Source organism: Sorex araneus, chromosome 1, assembly GCF_027595985.1.
Source record: "Sorex araneus isolate mSorAra2 chromosome 1, mSorAra2.pri, whole genome shotgun sequence".
Classification (NCBI taxonomy): domain Eukaryota; kingdom Metazoa; phylum Chordata; class Mammalia; order Eulipotyphla; family Soricidae; genus Sorex; species Sorex araneus.
Genome location: NC_073302.1, coordinates 449128333 through 449147178, shown reverse-complemented (window position 1 = coordinate 449147178; position 18846 = coordinate 449128333). Strand labels below are relative to the sequence as shown.

General features: G+C 47.5%; 1 protein-coding gene across 1 annotated transcript; it reads right to left on the bottom strand.

The window, feature by feature from the left end:
* Positions 1 to 254: 254 nt before the first annotated feature.
* On the bottom strand, positions 255 to 17008 carry LOC129403309 (GTPase IMAP family member 8-like). Its single transcript, XM_055130049.1, has 5 exons — positions 16939 to 17008; positions 10022 to 10652; positions 8886 to 8919; positions 1476 to 2096; positions 255 to 268 (listed from the first exon to the last, which is right to left on the bottom strand). Exons 1-5 carry the CDS (start codon positions 16998 to 17000, stop codon positions 255 to 257), a joined length of 1362 nt encoding a protein of 453 aa, XP_054986024.1. The 5' UTR covers positions 17001 to 17008.
* Positions 17009 to 18846: the final 1838 nt, after the last annotated feature.

The window sequence follows — 18846 nt, the reverse complement described above, 5'->3', positions numbered from 1 at the left end:
TCAGGCCACCACTTAGATTCCAATTGAGTGTCTCAACAGGCACATTTCCAACTTCCCACACCTGCCCCCATACCCTACACATTCTCTGGACCCCACTGCAAGTTGTGTTTTCTCCACAAAGGTTCTACTCACTTTCCTACATGTCCCTCCTTTAAGATGCTCCCAGCGCCTGGCTCCCTCCATGCAGAACATGACAAGTCAATAAACAGATGTGTCTCAGACCCCGAGCCAATAGCAACCCTTTCCCCTCTGCTTCAAACATTCTCATCTGAATGAGGGAAAGGGATGTGTAAGGCTGAGTTGAAAGAATCTCCGACTGAGTGGTTAGAACACATAGGGAGAAGTATCTGGAGACTCCTGCCCATGCAGTAGATATGACAGAGTGACGCGGATTCCAAAGCCCATCTAGTGCCATGTGACTCTGCCCATGAGAGCGTTCAAAATCCCTGAGCTTATCAAGTCAAGAGATTTTCCTCCTCTCTCTGACAGAGAAAAAAATCAAGAGATTCTACAGAGAGTAATAAACGGATGGAGAGGCAGAGAGACAGAATAAGAGATTGAGAGAGAGACTGACATATGGGGAGAGAGAACTCAGTTCAAGAAAACAATTGGAGAGGCTGGAGCAACTGTACAGCAGGGATAGCTCTTGCCTTGCATGCAGCCAACCCGGGTTCAATCCCTGCCATCCCATACGGTGCCCCAACCTACCAGGAGTGATCCCTGATTCCAGGGCCAAAAGTAAGCCCTGAACACCACAAAGTATGGTCTAAACACCCCAAAAAAAGTAAGCCCTGAACATCACCAAGTATATTCTAAACATCCACAAAAGAAGAAAACACAGATTGCAGTGGGGAACACGAGGCTAAGTGTATGATTCAGACTATCTTCTCACCAGTGCTGAGTCCTCAGCAACAGACACACTGTGAGGAAAAGAAGGAATAAGGAAAGATCAACTCCTTCTCTCAAGACATTCGCACCCACTTGAGAGACAGGCTTATGGAAGTGACTAAACGCCAGGCCAGGATAGCACCTGCGATTGCAGACACTCCAGTAAAACGTGAGAAAGATGCATCGCATCTGCTACTCATAGCACAGCCTCCTGCTCGCTCGCTCTTTCTCATTCTCCTTACAATTTTTCTAAAGAAAACTATTTTATTTTTAATTTTCTTGAACATCTGTCCATAGAATGGAATTGCCCTTATCTCTCTATGTCCTTCAGGAAATAAAAGTCATTAATGTATTTTCTGCTCCTTTTTTTTTCTTTTTGGGTCACACCCGGGCATGCACAGGGGTTACTCCTGGCTCTGCACTCAGGAACCACTCCTGGCAGTGCTCAGGGGACCATATGGGATGCTGGGAATTGAACCGGGCTTGGCCACGTGCAAGGCAAATGCCCTACCCTCTTTGCTATCGCTCAGGCCCCATTTCCTGCTCCTTTTAAAAGGGTGTAGAAAGATTTTCTGTGCATTGCTTACCTTCCTTTACCATGGCACATGGCTTATTCGCATTCTGCTGCGTCAGAATCACGAGTTCTTGCAGGAGCTGATCCACCTGCTGCTGTTCCTCCTCCCCCACTGCTTTGAAGTTGGAGAATATGTATCGATCATTACACTCCTTGAGGAGCTTACTGAGAGAATGATTTCTAGCCTTTAAAGTTTCTGTACTCTGACGTCTATCTTCTTCCCTGGTGAGGAGAATGAACATGTGCTCAAAGATTTTGTTTCCAAAACTTCTTCGAAGGGTTTCCAGCAGATCTTCATCTTTCTCGGAGTACGAGCCGATGGGAATCACCATCAGGATGACATGGGGGTCCCCAAGTGTGGGTCTCTGAAACTCCCGCTTAAAACTATCTGGAGATGAGATGTCTGGAGAATCGATGATCAAAATGTTCCTATTTTCCCAGACTCTACTCTGAGACTGAAATTTTGTGGTCATGGGTTCTTCACTGAATCCGGTGTCAAAGACCTGCTCCCCCAGAAGGCGATTTCCGACTGTGCTTTTTCCCGCGCCGTGCTTGCCCACCAGCAGGACCCTCAGTTCTGATGTCTCGGGGGCCAGCTCACTGCCGGCCGACTGCAGCTGCATCTCCTCGGACCCTGTAGGCAAAACGGGCACACTCAGAGTCTCTGCTTGCAGATGAATGTGGAGATGACAAGGATTGATCCTCATTTTTGCCAATTTTTATAGACAGTGATAGCAGGACTGTGAACCCATAAAGCTCTGACCTGGTCAGAAGATACCCAGTAGGTGGAAGCCGGGAAAGGGTGACAGGCAAATGCACCACTGCAGAAAGTGTGAGATTGCCCAGAAACATGACCATAATAGGCTTGGCCTTTGCTAGTCTCAAACCTTTAATTTCCCTCATTCCATTACTACATTTGATATGGAGCATGCTGGGAAATTCTACAGTTAAGGTTACAGATTCTCAAATCATGGTGATGCTGGTAACACTGTATTTATCAGAATGCTTGCCGGAAGAACTTAAACCTGATGCAGGAGGAGTACCCAGTTACAAGCCACAGAAAATCAGTTTCAAAACAACAGGCAGTGTTGGTTCATGGCAGCTGTTACATGAAAAAAACTCACAGACGCTTATACTCATTTGCAATTTGTAACTGATGTAACAAAGCCTGTGCAGATTGAAAACACCATTGATCAAGAGGTCCAGACATTGTCTGGTGGGGAACTGCAGCAAGTAGCTTCTAGCCCTGTGTCTGGGCAAACCTGCTGATGTCTATTTAATTGAGGAATCATCTGCCTATTTGGATTCTGCGCAGAGACTAAGGGCTGCTCCAGTTGTCAAACGTGTCATCCTACAGGCAAGGAAAGCAACCTTTGCGTGGAGCATGACTTGGTCATGTCCACAGACCTTGCCGATCCAATCATCATTTTTGATGGTGTTCCATCCAGGAACATACTCGCAAACAGTCCTCAAACTCTTTCGGCTAGCATAAATAAGTTTTTGTCTCAGCTTGAAATTACATTCAGAAGGGATCCAAACAACTATTGGCCAAGAATAAACAAACTGAACTGCACTAAGTATGTGGAACAAAAGAAGAGTGGAAACTACGTTTTCTTGGAAGATTAGATTGCAAGAGCATTCATAAGCCATTTGTTAAAAAGAAACATTAGGACTCTGTTATCAAAGCAATCAAGTTTTATGCCTCACACTGTGGATCTTGAAGGATAATTAATGTAACTTCACAAGCCAGTTGTGTTGCTAATTATAATCTGAACATAAAAAATCCCACTTTTCCACTCTTAATGACTTCTTTTGTGTGTAACATTCTAAAATGAAGACATTTCCGCCTTTAAAACTTACCTCCAAGTTTCCATGATGTGAGAGAAGAATTTCAGTAGGTGAGTTATATTTACTTATCAGCGTTTGTTATATTTACAAATATTTGTTATATTTACAAATATTTGTTATATTTACAAATCCTGACCAGCATTGCCCCTTTTTTAAAATCTTGGGAAAAAGTTTCTGTGCTTTCATGCTTCGTCAATGATGCTAGATCATGAAACTGCCCTTATATTTTAAAATCCAGTTGAATACACCATTGAAGAAGTTTGACAAATAAACACCAGGTTTATATTTGTTATTTGTTTTAAGCTTTTTGTACCACATATGTTGTCAGTGTCTTTAACTTACAAAGGAAGATTACTCATATAGATAACCACTGTTGGAAATGGCTATTTGTTACTAACATTAAGCATTGTTTTATAATGTATTTGGTGCTTTTGATTATCTTTCCCAGAAATAATTTCACCTCTATCTTCAGAAAATCCCTAGCTTGAATGCCCCGCCACAGAGGTGGGGCAGGGTGGAGGTGATGGGGTGGGGGTGGTGGGAGGGATGCTGGGACCACTGGTGATGAAAAATGGGCACTGGTGGAGGGATGGGTACTCAAGCATTGTATGACTGAAACACAAGCACGAAAGCTTGAAAACCTGTAACTGTACCTCACGGTGATTCAGGAAGAAGAAAGAAAGAAAGAAAGAAAGAAAGAAAGAAAGAAAGAAAGAAAGAAAGAAAGAAAGAAAGAAAGAAAGAAAGAAAGAAAGAAAGGAAGGAAGGAAGGAAGGAAGGAAGAAAACATTTCTAAAGCTTATTTGCTTCCCTTAAAAGTACAAGTTCAGAATCCATAGTAGGTGCCCAGATGTCTATATTTTGTAAACTTCAAATTTCAAATGGGCAGCAAAGACTCTGAAACACTTCTCTGCAGACAACACTAATACAAACATGACCTCAGACAGCAATACAGACTCTATCCCTTACTACCAAATGTCGACAGGAAACACACTATCTAAATCTATTTGACATTCTTTCTCAAGTTCTGTATTAAGAGTTCCAAAACTTGGGGCTGGAGCGATAGCACAGCGGGTAGGGCGTTTGCCCTGCACACGGTCGACCTGGGTTCGAATCCCAGCATCCCATATGGTCCCCTGAGCACCGCCAGTAGTAATTCCTGAGTGAAGAGCCAGGAGTAACCCCTGTGCATCGCCGGGTATGACCCAAAAAGCAAAAAAAAAAAGAGTTCCAAAACTTGATCAAGTTCCTGAGTTGAAGCAGCAGGAGGTTAATGTGAGAACATCAATATTCTGACTAATGCCCTGAACTGGGACTCACAGCTTCCCTGAGTGGGGCAGGCATGGTGGGGGCAGGAAGGGAAATTACAAATTAGACTGACTTTTAGGCTTTCTTGAAATGATAGACATCTGTAGTATGCAAATAATGGATAGAAGGTATAGTTAAGTAGGTTTCAGTCCAAATATTTCCAAAAATAACCTAATCCATTAATGATTGAGGTTATTTTAATATATACAGTTTTCTTTTGCTCTTTTTTGCATTTTTTTCTTTTTTAGGTCACACCTGGCAATGCACAGAGGTTATTCCTGGCTTATTAACTCAAGAATTACTCCTGATGGTGCTCAGGGGACCATATAGGATGCTGGTAATCAAACCCAGGTCGGCCGCATGCAAAGCAAATGCCCTACCCGCTGTGCTATCACTCCAGCTCCTAAAGGGGTTTTTTGTACATAAATGGGATTATACTAAAATAAACAGAGCCTAATTTTAAGGATAGGGTAAGTCTTTGAGTTATTTCAAATATATTGAATAAAATATGAAATATAATTAAAATGCTTCTTAGTGGTATATTCACGTAATAGTTCAGTGGTTAGGATGTTTCCCCTGCAGGTGGTCAACTCAGGTTTGATTCCCAGAACCCCATATGGTTCCCTGAGCTCTTCCATGGGTAATCCCCAAACACAGAGTCAGGAGAAAGTCCACAGAATGACCATCTGTGGTCCCCCAAAATAAATAAAGAGTAAATGATATGCAACATGATGAATCTCAATAACATTTAAAAAAGAACGAAGTCAGACATAAGACCACAAGTTGTGTGAGTCCATTATAAGACATTCAATAATAGTCAGATTATACTCTGTTGATAGAATTTAAAGGTACTTTTGAGAAGAAGCAGCAAGAATATCCAAGTGATAGAAATGAAACATCTTTATCTAAATGGTGGTCAAATATATAGACATGTCAAACGTCATCACACTTATCAAATGTGATCATACATTGTTAGACTATATTTCTAAGCTTTTTAAGAAGTAACATTGGTTTGTCCTCCCCCCACCCACAGGAAGCTTAGGTTTATTGAGTTATACTCACCACAGTGCTCCCGAGGCATACCAAAGTTCCTTGGGGCACTCCCAATTCTCTGTGTTCATTTTTCACCTCTCTTTTGTGCTTATCTTCCCTGTCTATTTATCACAAATATCCCCCAATCAGACCCTGTAATCTATAGGTCAAATCTTCTGAGTGCTCTTGGTTTTGTATATGCAAGTGAAATACTGCTTTTCTCTTTTATGCCCTTTGCATAGTTTATTTTAGAGCAACATCCTTTCTGTATAGACACAGGAAGACAATTAATGCTATGCTTTTCTAACATGGGAGTTAATTTACTCCAAATAATATTTACTCTTTAGTGGACATAAGCCTCAGTTGCCCTTAGTGTCTAACACTCCACAAATGGGTCTCACCAATGGACATAGATAGACCCAGGGCAAACCTGGCATCAAAAAGTGACAGGCTAAGCACTATAAGAAGTATAATAAGTTAAGAGCATGGTCAGAGAACAAACTGACATGACCCAAAAAAGTGATTGAATAAGGACCCTGCTGGGGTTAAGAAAAACTAACCTGGTCTGAGGACTGTACTCTGGGATATATAGTGAGATGTCCCCAGGAAGAGCCACCTTTTAAGCTCAATATATCTCTTACTATGTTCATACAAAATGACTAGAAATATTATTAAGAGGTAAAATTTATATGATTGTCTAAGTGGATTATTAGCAAAGGAAAGGAGAAAACAATAGTCCTTAGACGAAATTCCACCCTTGGAGGATCTACTCATAGGAATCTAGAGCCCCTAAATGAGATTCTGTCCTTGGATAAAGATCCTAGAATAACTTTCCCCAAAGGATGGGCTTTACATCTGTTCATAGTTTATGATAATGTTCAATCACACCTATGTGTGGTTGCTACCCCCCAACCCTTCATGATTTCTCTATAACTGATGCTGTAAGACTTGAATAAATGGCCATTGTTTACCAACCAACCCCTGACCCCATTCCTTCATCCAGCATCAGCTGGCTGGGGTACAGTGACTGGCCCTGGACATACCTGAGGATCCCCAGGTCACCAGGGGACAGTGACCCCCAAGCATTGAAAATACATGCCAAAAATCATCATACTTAATGGTGATTTTATCTAAATTGTACCTTTATCTAAATGTTTATCTAATACTTTCTCTAAATGGTGATCGGGTATATAGACATGTCAAAGTCTTACTTATCAAAAGTCACCATACATGTCAAAAGCCATCATACTTAAGACTATCATGATATATCATACTTAGGACTATCATGATATGAACGTCTTATTCCATATAAGTGAATTACTGTGAAATCCAAACAATAGGGACCAGAGAGATTGCACAGGGGATAAGCAGTTTGCCTTGCATGAGGCCAACCCTAGTTCAATCTCCAGCACTGCCAAGTGTGATTCCTGAGCACAAAGCCGAGACTAAACCTTAAGTAAAGCTGAGTGTAGCCCTGAATAAAAAAATAGAATCAAACATATATTTCTTGGGTCCAGAGAGAGTACAGTGGGTAAGCAATTATCTTGTACACAGCCAACACTGCTTTCATCTCCGGCATCTCATATGGTTCCCAAGCACAGCTAGGAGTGATCCCTCAGCCTAGAGCCAGGAGTAAGCCCCAAGCACCACTGGGTATGCTGAAACACACACACATATCACATAAAGTCCTATTTCCATACATCTCCTGTCCCAACTACTTTTCCCAGGAGCTACGATCAACACCAAGTCAATAAGCTAAACAGAGTACAGGCAGCATCTCGATGTGGTCACTGAGTCTGAGTCCTTCAGGCCCTATCATGAGGGTCTTGTCTCTAGGTCTGGGAGAGGAAACAGATATGCACTTAAAGTATCAGCTGAGGAGCTGGTACAGTGGGTAGGGCATTTGCTTTACACGTGACTGACCCAGGTTTGATTCCCAGCATCCCATATGGTTCCCGAGCACCACCAGCAGTAATTCCTGAGTGCAGAGTCAGGAGTAGTTCCTGTGCATCGCCAGGTGTGACCCATAAAGCAAAAACAAAAAACAATAGGTATCAGCTGGAAGGCTACTGATACCACAGAACCTAGTGAACACAGTTCACACAAGCCCACATCCTACACACAGTCCTTTCTTTCACTCCCACTCTGAGACTTCCCATGGTATTCCATTGCCTTCTTGCCAATAGTCAATGAACCCAACTCTGTTCAATGATAACTTTGTATCTGGGGAGTGAGATTGAAGGACATTGATAGAACTTAATGTTGTACATGTTGGCATATTTCTGGTTCAATTGGCTCATCTGGGGGCTGGAGTGATAGTACAGAGGGTAGAGCATTTGCCTTGCACGCGGCTGACCCAGGTTCGATTCCCAGCATCTTATGTGGTCTCCAAGCACTGCCAGGGGTGATTCCTGAGTGCAGAGCCAAGAGTAACCCCTGAGCATTGCCGGGTGTGACCCAAAAAGCTAAAAAACTTGGCTCATCTGTAAAATGAGAACATTGGTAATACCCTTTACCTTATAAGGGTTATTATGAAGATATTTTATATATTCTAAGTATTTAATAGTATATAACACCTTATTGAGTGGCGTAATTTAATTTCTCAGTACATAACGTCTCAGCTTTAATCACCATCATTATTTGGTTAATAACTTTGGTTATTATTGGGCATGAGGACAGAGAAGTTATCTATTTTTTCACCATTAAATATTTACTTATGGCACAGAGCTGGTCCATAAATAACCTGAGAGCTGATCAGTGAGGCAATGGCCAAATCAGCTGAGTTTGCCCCTATTTGGACACAACTCCAGCAACTACATAGAATGAGGTAGATCTCTGCATACTGACAAATCCAGTGCACGCAAGAAGTGCCACTATTGGTCACCATTACATTAGAGATTGGGCTCTAGGGGCCAGAGTTACCCAAAGTAACTATTTCTGTTTCTTCAGAAGGAATCAGAAATGGATCGTGATTAACCAGGACCCAGAAAGAAGAGGCAGAGTCAGGCCCAACTCCATAAGATTTCAGAGGAGGTCAAATGTTCTCTCGTCACACCCTTGGCTGGTGCTACACCCAGTGCACACATGAAAAGTCCCCTGGGGAACCGACTACGGGCCTGATCTGGGGAAGGCCTTCAGGGTGCATTCTGTCCTGACTAATCTACTTTCCATTTTAATGTATAATACATTCAAATGAATACAAAATTGAGCTCAAAAGAGTTAAAGATCATCTTACCATGTGAATTGTCACATCTTTCATTCATGGTATCCTGGAAAATAAAGGCAGAAATTACAGACAGATCGGTGCAACCATACCTCTCTACTAAGTGTCTGGAACTTAGTAGATGCTTCATAAACTCTGGTTTTCCTCTCCCTTCCTCCTGTTGGGGCATGAAACTCACCCATCCCAAGAAGTCCCACTTTGACCAAAAGCAGCCCCCTATGATGAGTTTTTACTTATTTTACTTATTTTACTTTCTCCAGTACTTAAATTCATAGAACTCCCTGTAGCAACATTCTCTTACAGAAAAGCAGAAATTCCTTTGTTTCCATGCAGAAATCACTCCAATTGAATGCAAGTTCCTCAAACAGTCTGTGTTTGTGTTTAGTTACAAATGTCTTTTCCATTGAAATTAAATACTGAATTGATGAGTAGGGGAAAAGGGCAAGTGAGGGTGGAGTGATTGGAAGGCTCTTGGCAAGACAGCAGGGATGAGAAAACAGCCTGACAGGACCAGGGGTGGCAGCAGGAAAGGAGAGAAGTGGGTGACTTGACTTGGAGGATATCTGAGGTGAGGGAGCAGTGGTCTGACGCTGACGTCTGGGTCTAGGTTGGATGAAAATGTCGAGAACCTGACTTGAGAGGAAAAGCGAAGTATTACAGAGTTAAGATGAAAACCCAAAGGTTTGAATGTCAAGCTTGAGATCCTCTAAGAGAGACACCCAGTAACTTGGTCAGAGTCAGCACGGGAAGAGGGGAGGAGATGGAGTCACCTCAAAGTTGTATTAATGCGGGGCCCAAAGGGGAGAGAATTGGGGAAGGCTGAGACTACATCAAAAATGCCAGTGTCAGAGCCCATAAAAGGCTCAGTGATTTCCGGGGTCCCAGGAACAGAAGGTAGACAGCAGAGTAGGTGATTTTATTGAAGCCAAGGGGACAGAGGGCGGGGGAGTCATCACTAAATCCTACTTTGCCAACAAAGTCCCTAAGGGACTATTTAAAGGACCCTACTCTGCGCCCCTCTTCCCAGAGTATGGTAACCATCCGCTAAAGGAAGCCTCTCTTCCATGAAGTCCCACTTACTCGCGCCTCTATTGTCCCACTCGCTCTAGCATCCCAGTGGTACTGGAGACATGGGCATGAGTTCTCACCTGCAATTCACTGTGTTCCTTTCCGAGGTCCAGGCAATAGGGCTGTTCTCCGTTCTGGTCCACCAGACCCTTTACCTTGCAGAGGAGCTCGGACACCTGCGCGTCCCTCTCCGCCCCCGAGGCCTTGTTGTCAATAGCGCAGTACCGGCCCCCGCAGTCCTGCACCAGCGCCCTTAGGGCCTTGTCGCTCTCCACGAGCTCATCCAGGGAGTCCTCCCCCAACTCATCCTTCCTGGTGAAGACCACGATGCTATGTTTCCCGATCTCCCGTCCAAATCTGCACTTGGCGCGATGGATGGTTTCCGCGTCCTCTGTCATGCGCTTGCCCACACAGATGACCAGAAGCAGCGCGTGGGGGCCGGGAGCTGAGAGCTCCGCGTAGCGCTGAAGGTGGCCACGCTGGTCCTCGTCGCTGACGCTCGAGAAGAGGTCGGGGGTGTCGATGACCACGAGCTCCGTGTCCCGCACAGTCCCGTGCGCACTCTGGCACTCTGTGGTGACCGCCTGCGCCCTGAATCTGGACGCAAACGCCTCACGGCCCAGGATGCTGTTCCCCGTGGCACTCTTCCCCGCGCCGTGTTTTCCCAGGAGGAGAAGCCTCAGGCCCGGCTCCCGCGTGCTCCGGCGGCTCCTGTTAAGAGGCAGAAGCATAACTTTTCTTTTTTCTTTTTCCCCCTTGCCCCGCGCCACCGAGTTCACACCTGTTTAGTAATCGCCACGCTGCCTGACAAAGGGAAAAAAACCGAAGAGGATGGTTATTTCCCGTCATCAGCCGGCGTGGGGCTCTGGCTTAGTTGATAGTCTAGTAGAGTGTCTGCAAGCAGTTTCTGGAACCAAAGGTCTTGCGCTGATATTGGCTCCGGCTCGAGATACCACCAGTGTCCCACTGGTCCATGTACCTAATTTTTCCCCTTATTTCCCATTCCCACGCCACCAGGTCTGTTTGCTTAATGGACATCACACTATGTTTGACACCACACCACATTTCTTCCCGAGAAAGAAGGATATTTCTTCTCAGCCGGCGTGGGGATATAGCTTAGTTCAGTCTAGAGAGATGGCTACCATTTTGATTGCCTTCAATATTTCAACAAGATACTTACTATTCTTGTTAGGATCACCCACAAAAGTCCGACCCATTAAGAAGGAACCATTACATATTGCTGATACTAAGATGACATTAGGTCACGTGGCCGCGGCAGCGGCCGCGCGGTTTTGGGTTTCTGTCTAAAGTCTAGGGAAAATGTTGAAGGAGAGAGAGAGAGATTTCCGCTCGGGGGACCTGGCGGAAACTCTCAAGTCACATACTGCAGGTTGCTGGTGGGCTGCTGGTGTCCCAAGCAGCTCCTTCCTCTTCATCAGTCATTCTGGGGGTGCGGGCGCGGAGAAATGGGAAAGCCCACGTGGCTGCACTCTCTTTAAGTGTCCGATGTGGGCGGGGACCGGTACTTCCCCGCCCTGGATCCCCCGCCAGCCGCGCCGCGCGTTTGGGTGTGTCTCTCCATTTTGTGCTCAGAGAAGTGGGGTAGATGCTGTGCCGTGCCCAGGAAAAGTTGTGGGAAAGAGAGAACCCTCCACTTGGTGATTCAATAAAAAAATATATATATATATATAAAAAAATGTTAATATCAGCATATTTAGAAATAGGAAGATAAAGAAACAGGAATTAAAGTGATAATTACTGAAGAACAAGAAACTGTTGCTTTCCAGTTGTAAGACGTACAGTGGCAAACTCTTTAAGAGCATGTGTATTTTATTAAACACAGACGTGTGGGCAGGGGGCTTGTATGAGTGTGGCACAGAACCCAGAGCCCCACGCCTGCACGGCAAGTACTCGACCACTGAGCCACATCCCCAACCATGTGAATTTCTTTTTTCATTCTGTATGTTCAAAATTAGGAGGATCACATTAAAGACAAACTTGGGGTGGGGGGTGAGGGGGGCCTGGAGGCTTGTTTAGATCACACCCGACAGTGCTCAGGGCTTGCCCTCAGCTTGCCAGGCAGGTCTCCAGGGACATTATGGGGTCCGGGGATTGAATCCGGGTCAGCTGCATGAAGGCAGATGCCCTATCTGCTGTACTATTGCTTTTGCCCCACATTAGTCGGAAGTTGGTAGCGCTGGCTCTCTGTCCCTTATCAGCTCTGTGCTGGGGGAGCAGACACTTGCCTTACTAAATACCCAGTTTTCTTCATTTGTAAAAGGAGGTTGGGAAAATATGACTTCTCAAATGTCTTTTCACTATAATATCCTTATATTCCCTAATAAAAGTAATTGTAAAAAAAAAAGAGGCAGAAGCAGCACGTGGACCTTCCCTTCCCAGCGACCTGCAAGGGACCCTCTCTGGGAACCTGACTGTCCTTGGGCCCTGCAGCCTGAGGTGCCTGGGACGGCTGGAAAACCGTCTCTGCGCGCTTCCTCTGGGGTTCACTAAAGGCTTGTTTTGTCGTTAGGACCCACCAGCCCTTATACATGCGCGTTCCTCACTCTTTCTCCAACCGTGGCCACCTCCAAACTGTGTTTCCTTCCTGGGCCTGCCCTGCCCTGTTGGATGGCCCCCAGCCTTGTGCTGTGGTGGCACATTTATGTGACTTTAATATCTGTGGCCCTTTGTGAATATCCCAGAGCCCCATAAGGCAGAGGGATGCCAGGGGGTCATTTCTCAAGCCCTGACTGAGAAATATTGGAAAACAGCAAGTAACAATGTTGGAAGTATGGATACAGTAAAGAACAAACGTTTGAAGTATGGATTTCTAGTATTCAGCCTAGACCTACCAGATCAAGACCACAAAGGAAGGAGCCATAGGAGTGGTGCTCACCCTATGTGAAGAATCACTCGATGCAGCCCTGGGGATCCTGAGTACCCTCAGGTGTGGCCATCTGCAGTCAATTCAACTCTAGTTAAAGTCCTTCATAAAAATAATTCTCAAAATTTGGGGCTGGAGACAGCCACAGACATAGTACAACAGGAAGGGTGTTTGCCTTGTATGTGGCCCACCCAGGTTTGATCTCTGGCATCCCATATGACTCCCTGAGTCCCATCAGAAGTGCTCTGTGAGCAAAGAGCCAGGAGCAACCCCTCAACACCGCTAGGTTTGGCCAAAAAAATGGGGACCAGAGTGATAGTACAATGGGTAGGGTATTTGCTTGCATGCAGCAACCCAGTTTCCCTCCCCGGCATCCCATATGGTCCCCCAAGCACTGTCAGGAGTAATTCTGAGTGCAGAGCCAGGAGTGACCCCCAAGTGTCACCAGATGTGATCCCCCAAAAAATTATTCTCAAAATTTCGCAACTAATACTGCAAATGGCTAGGGAGATAGCACAGCGGGTAGGGCGTTTGCCTTGCATGCGGCTAACCCAGGTTTGATTCCTCTGTCTCTCTCAGAGAGCCCGGCAAGCTATCAAAAGTATCCCGCATGGGGACCCTCTGCGCCTAAAGACTTTGATTCCAGAGACCTTCTAACACATTTTGGCATCCAGCGCAGCTTCTTACAGCAATGAACTGGGACTGTGAGCTGGGCTACAACCCCTCGCTGCCCGGGGATGGATCTTTCCTCTCCACCCTGTCTTTCTGCATGGAAAATGGTGGCAGCAGCAACATCCATGTGGCGGGAGCCACCTTCTAAGACTCCTAACCCAGAGGTATATGGTTTTTACACTTTGGGGATCCTAGGGAATCTTGGGAAGTGGGTGTAACCAGCACGCCCTCGGCTCAGATAAATCCGAAACTGCTGAGAGTGAAACGGACCCTCTGCACCTAGAGACTTTGATTCCAGAGGCCTTCTAACACATTTTGGCATCCAGCGCAGCTTCTTAGAGCAATGCACTGGGACTGTGAGATGGGCTATGCAATTTCTGGCAGAATTTTCCCTGGAATTTATACAGAAATCCAACATCTTAACATCTCTTAATTGTCAGCAATGTGAAACGGTTCCTTTTTAGCAGGTCTGACTTTGGAGGGAAACTCCAAATAATCACAGTGAGTTTTTTGTTGAAATATTGAAGGTAATCAAAGTATCAGCCATTTCTCTGGACTGTGAACTAAGCAATAGCCCCATGCCAGCCGAGAAGAGGAAATATCCCTCTTTCCCAGTTGTTTCCCATTTTCGGGGAGAAACGCGACGTGGCATCCACCATACTATGAGGCGAGAGAAGGGGAATGAGGGAAAAAAAGGAAAAGGAAAAGGAAAAAAAAAGTTATGGAATTGGAGCAGTGGGGCTACATATTTCTTCATTCTCAGCAATGGAAAACTAATTATCAAATGCTTCCTTGGTAGTAGGGCTGTCTTTCTTGGGGGGAAACTCCAACAGCAATAGTGAGTTTTGTGTTGAAATATGGAATGTAATCAAGTTAAAGAGAAAATGAAGTGAAATTTATCAGTTATGCAGTTGGGGTGGGGGGACGGGGGCGGGGGGTATACTGGGGTTTTTGGTGGTGGAATATGGGCACTGGTGAAGAGATGGGTGTTTGAGTATTGTATAACTGAGACATAAGCCTGAGAACTTTGTAACTTTCCACATGGTGATTCAATAAAAAGAAGAGTATCCCACATGTACGACAGAGCCTGGCAAGCTACCCATGGTGTATTCCATATGCCAAAAACCGTAACAAGTCTCACAATAGAGACATTACTGGTGCCCACTCGAGCAAATGCATGAACAACAGAAGGCCAGTGCAGTGCTATAGTACAATCCTGCAAAGAATGCCAAGCCAGTGAATCTACCAGGTACACAGGTCCAAGCTGAGGATTCTGGGGCCTTTTTAAAATGGGGGTAGGAGATACCCCTCTCCTCCTGCTGGAGGACCAGAAGCTCCCATTATCACCATCTTCTGGCGTAGAAATGGCCCAGCTGCACAACTGAACCTCTTCAACATGCCAAGCCACCGAGTCATTGCAGGTCCTAGAGCACACGGCCACGAGACACCTCCAAATTTCATAGCACTGCATCCCAGTGGAATCACTGCAACTTGGATAGGAAAGCTTCACAGAAGCCCACCGAGCTCAGTGAACAAAAACAGTAACACAGAAGCCTCCACTAGCACCAACCAGCTCTGTGCATCCTCAGACAAGGACCTTAGTGACATCATGAGTTACAACAATTATCACAAATTGGCTTTTATGATTTCTTTTCTGACAGGTCCTTGTTAAATAAGCAATATAAAGCAAATACTGAGGCCAGAGAGATGGTAGGGCAGGTAGGGAACCTGTCTTGCATGTGGCTGACCCAGGTTTGATCCTCAGCACAACGTATGGTCCCCTAAGCCTGGCCAGGAGTGATCTCTGAGCACTGTTGAGTGTGTCCACCCATCCCCCCCAAAAAAGGTATTAATATTTTCTGACTGGTAAGAACTGGTTCCTTTCTACACAGAACTTTCCCCACAAATTGAAAACCCATTTCTTCTTTCTCCTCCTAGTAACCACAACCATTGTGACTAAAATCCAATGAATTCAAGGAAATGTAACCTACAATCAGTCCCAGGTCTAGACAAAGACCTCAGCAACCCCAACCCGTCACCTTTTACCCCATACAGCCCCTTAAACACACACGGGGCCCACATGTGTGATATTTAGACCCCACAGAAAGGCCATTTCCTGCTAACTAGCAGCGTTTCTGCCGCGACCACGCACCTCAGCTGCCCGGCTCCCCTCTCTCCTTCCCTGCTCGCTCACTGTGCTCCTGTGTCCGTTCTTCATTTACCCTGGGTGGGGAGCTCCGAGAAGCACCCTTCCCCCCACCCCACCCCTCCCCACCCCCACCCTGCTCCGTGTCCTGGGCCCTAACCCTGGCCTGCACACAGTGGTGCTCCGTGAGTGCTGATGGGAAACAGCGATATGGCAGGTGGCAGGAGGGTAGCAGACAGCTCTCAGGGCCCTCAGGTGTGGAGAGGGGGACTCAGGTGGCCCAAATGAACAGGAACACACAAATGCTCCCGTTATAGTATCCTGAGGAAGTGAAGTGGACTTTTGGGCAGAGATTTTTCTTTTTTTAGACTCCAGTGGGTAAGAAAGCCAAAAGAAACAGAGAAAATCCAACAGGTCTGAAAAAGGAACTTATTTTCCAAAGAGGCAGCGCTCTCTCTCGCTCTCTCTCTCTCTCTCTCTCTCTCTCTCTCTCTCTCTCTCACACACACACACACACACACACACACACACACGCTGATTCCATGTCATTTTAGCCCCTCCAAGGACACACACTCCTAGTGTTCCCTTGTCTTCTAACACCACAAACACACATGCACACACACAGAGAAACACACCGGTTCTCTCTCTCAATCTCTCTCTGTCTCTCTCTCTCTCTCTTTCTGTCACACACGCGCACACACACACACAATTGCCCAACCCAAGCACAGAGAAGGCCAGAACAGACAGCTGCCCTTCCCTCCCCTCCCCTCTGCTCCCTTCCGCTCCCCTCCTCTCCCCTTCACTCTCCCCTTCACTCCCCCCTTTGATCTCCCCCTCAAGCCAATGCCCCTCTGACTAGGCTTAGCAATATCCAGAAATAACTGATTCTCTCCAGACCTCTGGCAGAGGTTTTCTGAGATATTCCCCGGAGGGCGCTTCAGCACCCACCCAAGTTTCCAGGGTGACAGGATTGTCCCTGAAGTCCAGCTCAGGGGTCAGAGAAGCTTCTGGGTAAGCCTGGGCCCCCAGCAGGGCAGACTCCCTTCCTGCCCTCCGCTGGCCTCAGGACCTCAGTCCCAGGGTCTAAGACCCCATGGAACAGGACCCATCAGCAGGACCTGGGGCTGTGCCCCGCACTGCTCCCTCCCTGCGAACCTGCTCCCCCAAAATCACAGGGCCCTGAGCTGGGACAGAGGATCCAGGGAGCCCCTGAAATCCAGCCCTCAGGAGACTCCTGGCCCTTCTATGGCTGCAGCCCCCCAGCCCGCCCCCCGTGTCCGAACTGACCCCCTTACCTGGGCACTGCGCCAGGGCCCGTGGCAGCCTCCGGATCCCCAGGGACCGCCGGCATCTCCATCGCAGCAGCTCCAGAGGTCTGTTGGCGAGCTGGAGGGGCGGGCGGGGCAGCGGGCAGGGGCAGCGGTCAGCGGGCAGGGGCAGCGAGCAGGGGCAGCGGGCAGGGAGAGCGGGCAGGGAGAGCGGGCGCGGCCGGGGCTTCCTGGCTGCGTCTCCCAGACTCGGTTCGGGCAGCTCCTGACCCGGCCTCGGCGTCACGCACTGGGGGCCGAGCAGGTTGGTGACAGGCGCCCCGGGCTCAGCTCTGGCCACGCCTCTGGGCTGGGCGCGAGTGGGGACTGAACGCTGCGAATCCCGACGGGTTTGACTCGGTGAGACCGGTCAGGGTCGGGCCCTGGGAGGAAGGACGGGCCGCTCCTGCCCCCTGGCGGCCAGTCCCCTCTCCTGCCGCCCCTGCCCTGGGCCCCCACTTCCAGGCTCTCCCTGTGCGGGTCGCGGGCCTTCAGGGTCCACCAAGCCGGACCCAGCGTGGGGAGGAGTGGGCACCGCCGGCAGGGGGCGCTGAGCGGTCAGTGCGACAGGTGCTGTCCAGCAGGGCAGCAGCCCCGGACATGCTGGGAAACCTACAGGCCAGGCGCGATTGCAACAGACCCGCCACCGGGCCCCCTGGCAGGGCAGGGCCAGGACAGCATGGTCACAAGGCCACGTGCAGGGAGAGGCCGCACCCCAGGTCACTGCCCGCCCAGGGTCCCCCCAGAGGAAGAGTAACCGAGGCCACCGCATGTGGTGCAGGGAGCGGCCGCGCAGACACGGGTCAGGGAGGGACGGCGGCTAGAAATAAGGACGAGGCTGGCCCAGGCGCCTGGACAGCGGAGAGAGCAGATGTGCGCGGGGGCCCAGGCGGGAGGCCGAGCAGGACAGTCCAGGGAGACCCCAGGGCTGCTGTCCTGGTCAGGAGGCGCCTTCCGAGGTGCTGCTGCTTCCCAAACCTCTGGTGTTTCCCGGGGGAGGAAACGTGTGTTCCCCACCCCCCTCCCGGGGTGATGGCAGCGCCCTGTGTCAGAGCCAAATTTGTTTTTTCTGACAATTTTCTGATGGAATTAAATATCTTATCGGAGTACCCATTTTTTATAAGGATGACAACGACACAGTTTTGTTTGGGGGCCACATCTGTGATGCTCAGGGGATACTCCTGGCTCTGTACTCAGGAATTACTCCTGGCCGTGCTTGGGGCCGGTGTGAGAATCTGGGGACCAAACCCTGGTTGGCAGCATGCAAGCTAAACGCCCTCCCCGCTGCACTAACTCTCGGCCCCTCGTGTGAAATTTTTAACTTAAAGCATAAACACCAGGTCAAAATGGATTAAAGACCTCAACATCAAACCAGAATCCCTAAGGTACATTGAAGACAAGGCCAGCAAAACCCTCCACGACATTGAAGACACTGGTATCTTCAAAGTTGACATGCCACTGGCCAAGCAAGTGAAAACAGAGATAAATAAATGGGACTATCTCAAACTAAGAAACTTCTGTACCTCAAAAGAAACAGTGACCAAATTACAAAGACAATCTACAGAATGGGAAAGGATATTTATGCAGTACCCATCTGATAAAGGGTTGATAACAAGTGTATACAATGCACTGGTTGAACTCCACAAGAAGAAAACTGCCACCTGATCAAAAAAGGGGGTGATGAAATGAACAGAAACTTCCCCAAAGAAGAAATCTGAATGGCTGAGAGGCACATGAGAAAATGTTCACCATCACTAATCATCAGGAAGATGCAGATCAAAACAACAATGAGATATCACCTCACACGACAGAGACTGGCCCACATGCCAAAAAACAAAAGCAACCGGTGTTGGCGTGGATGTGGGGAGAAAGGGACTCTCCTTCACTGCTGGTGGG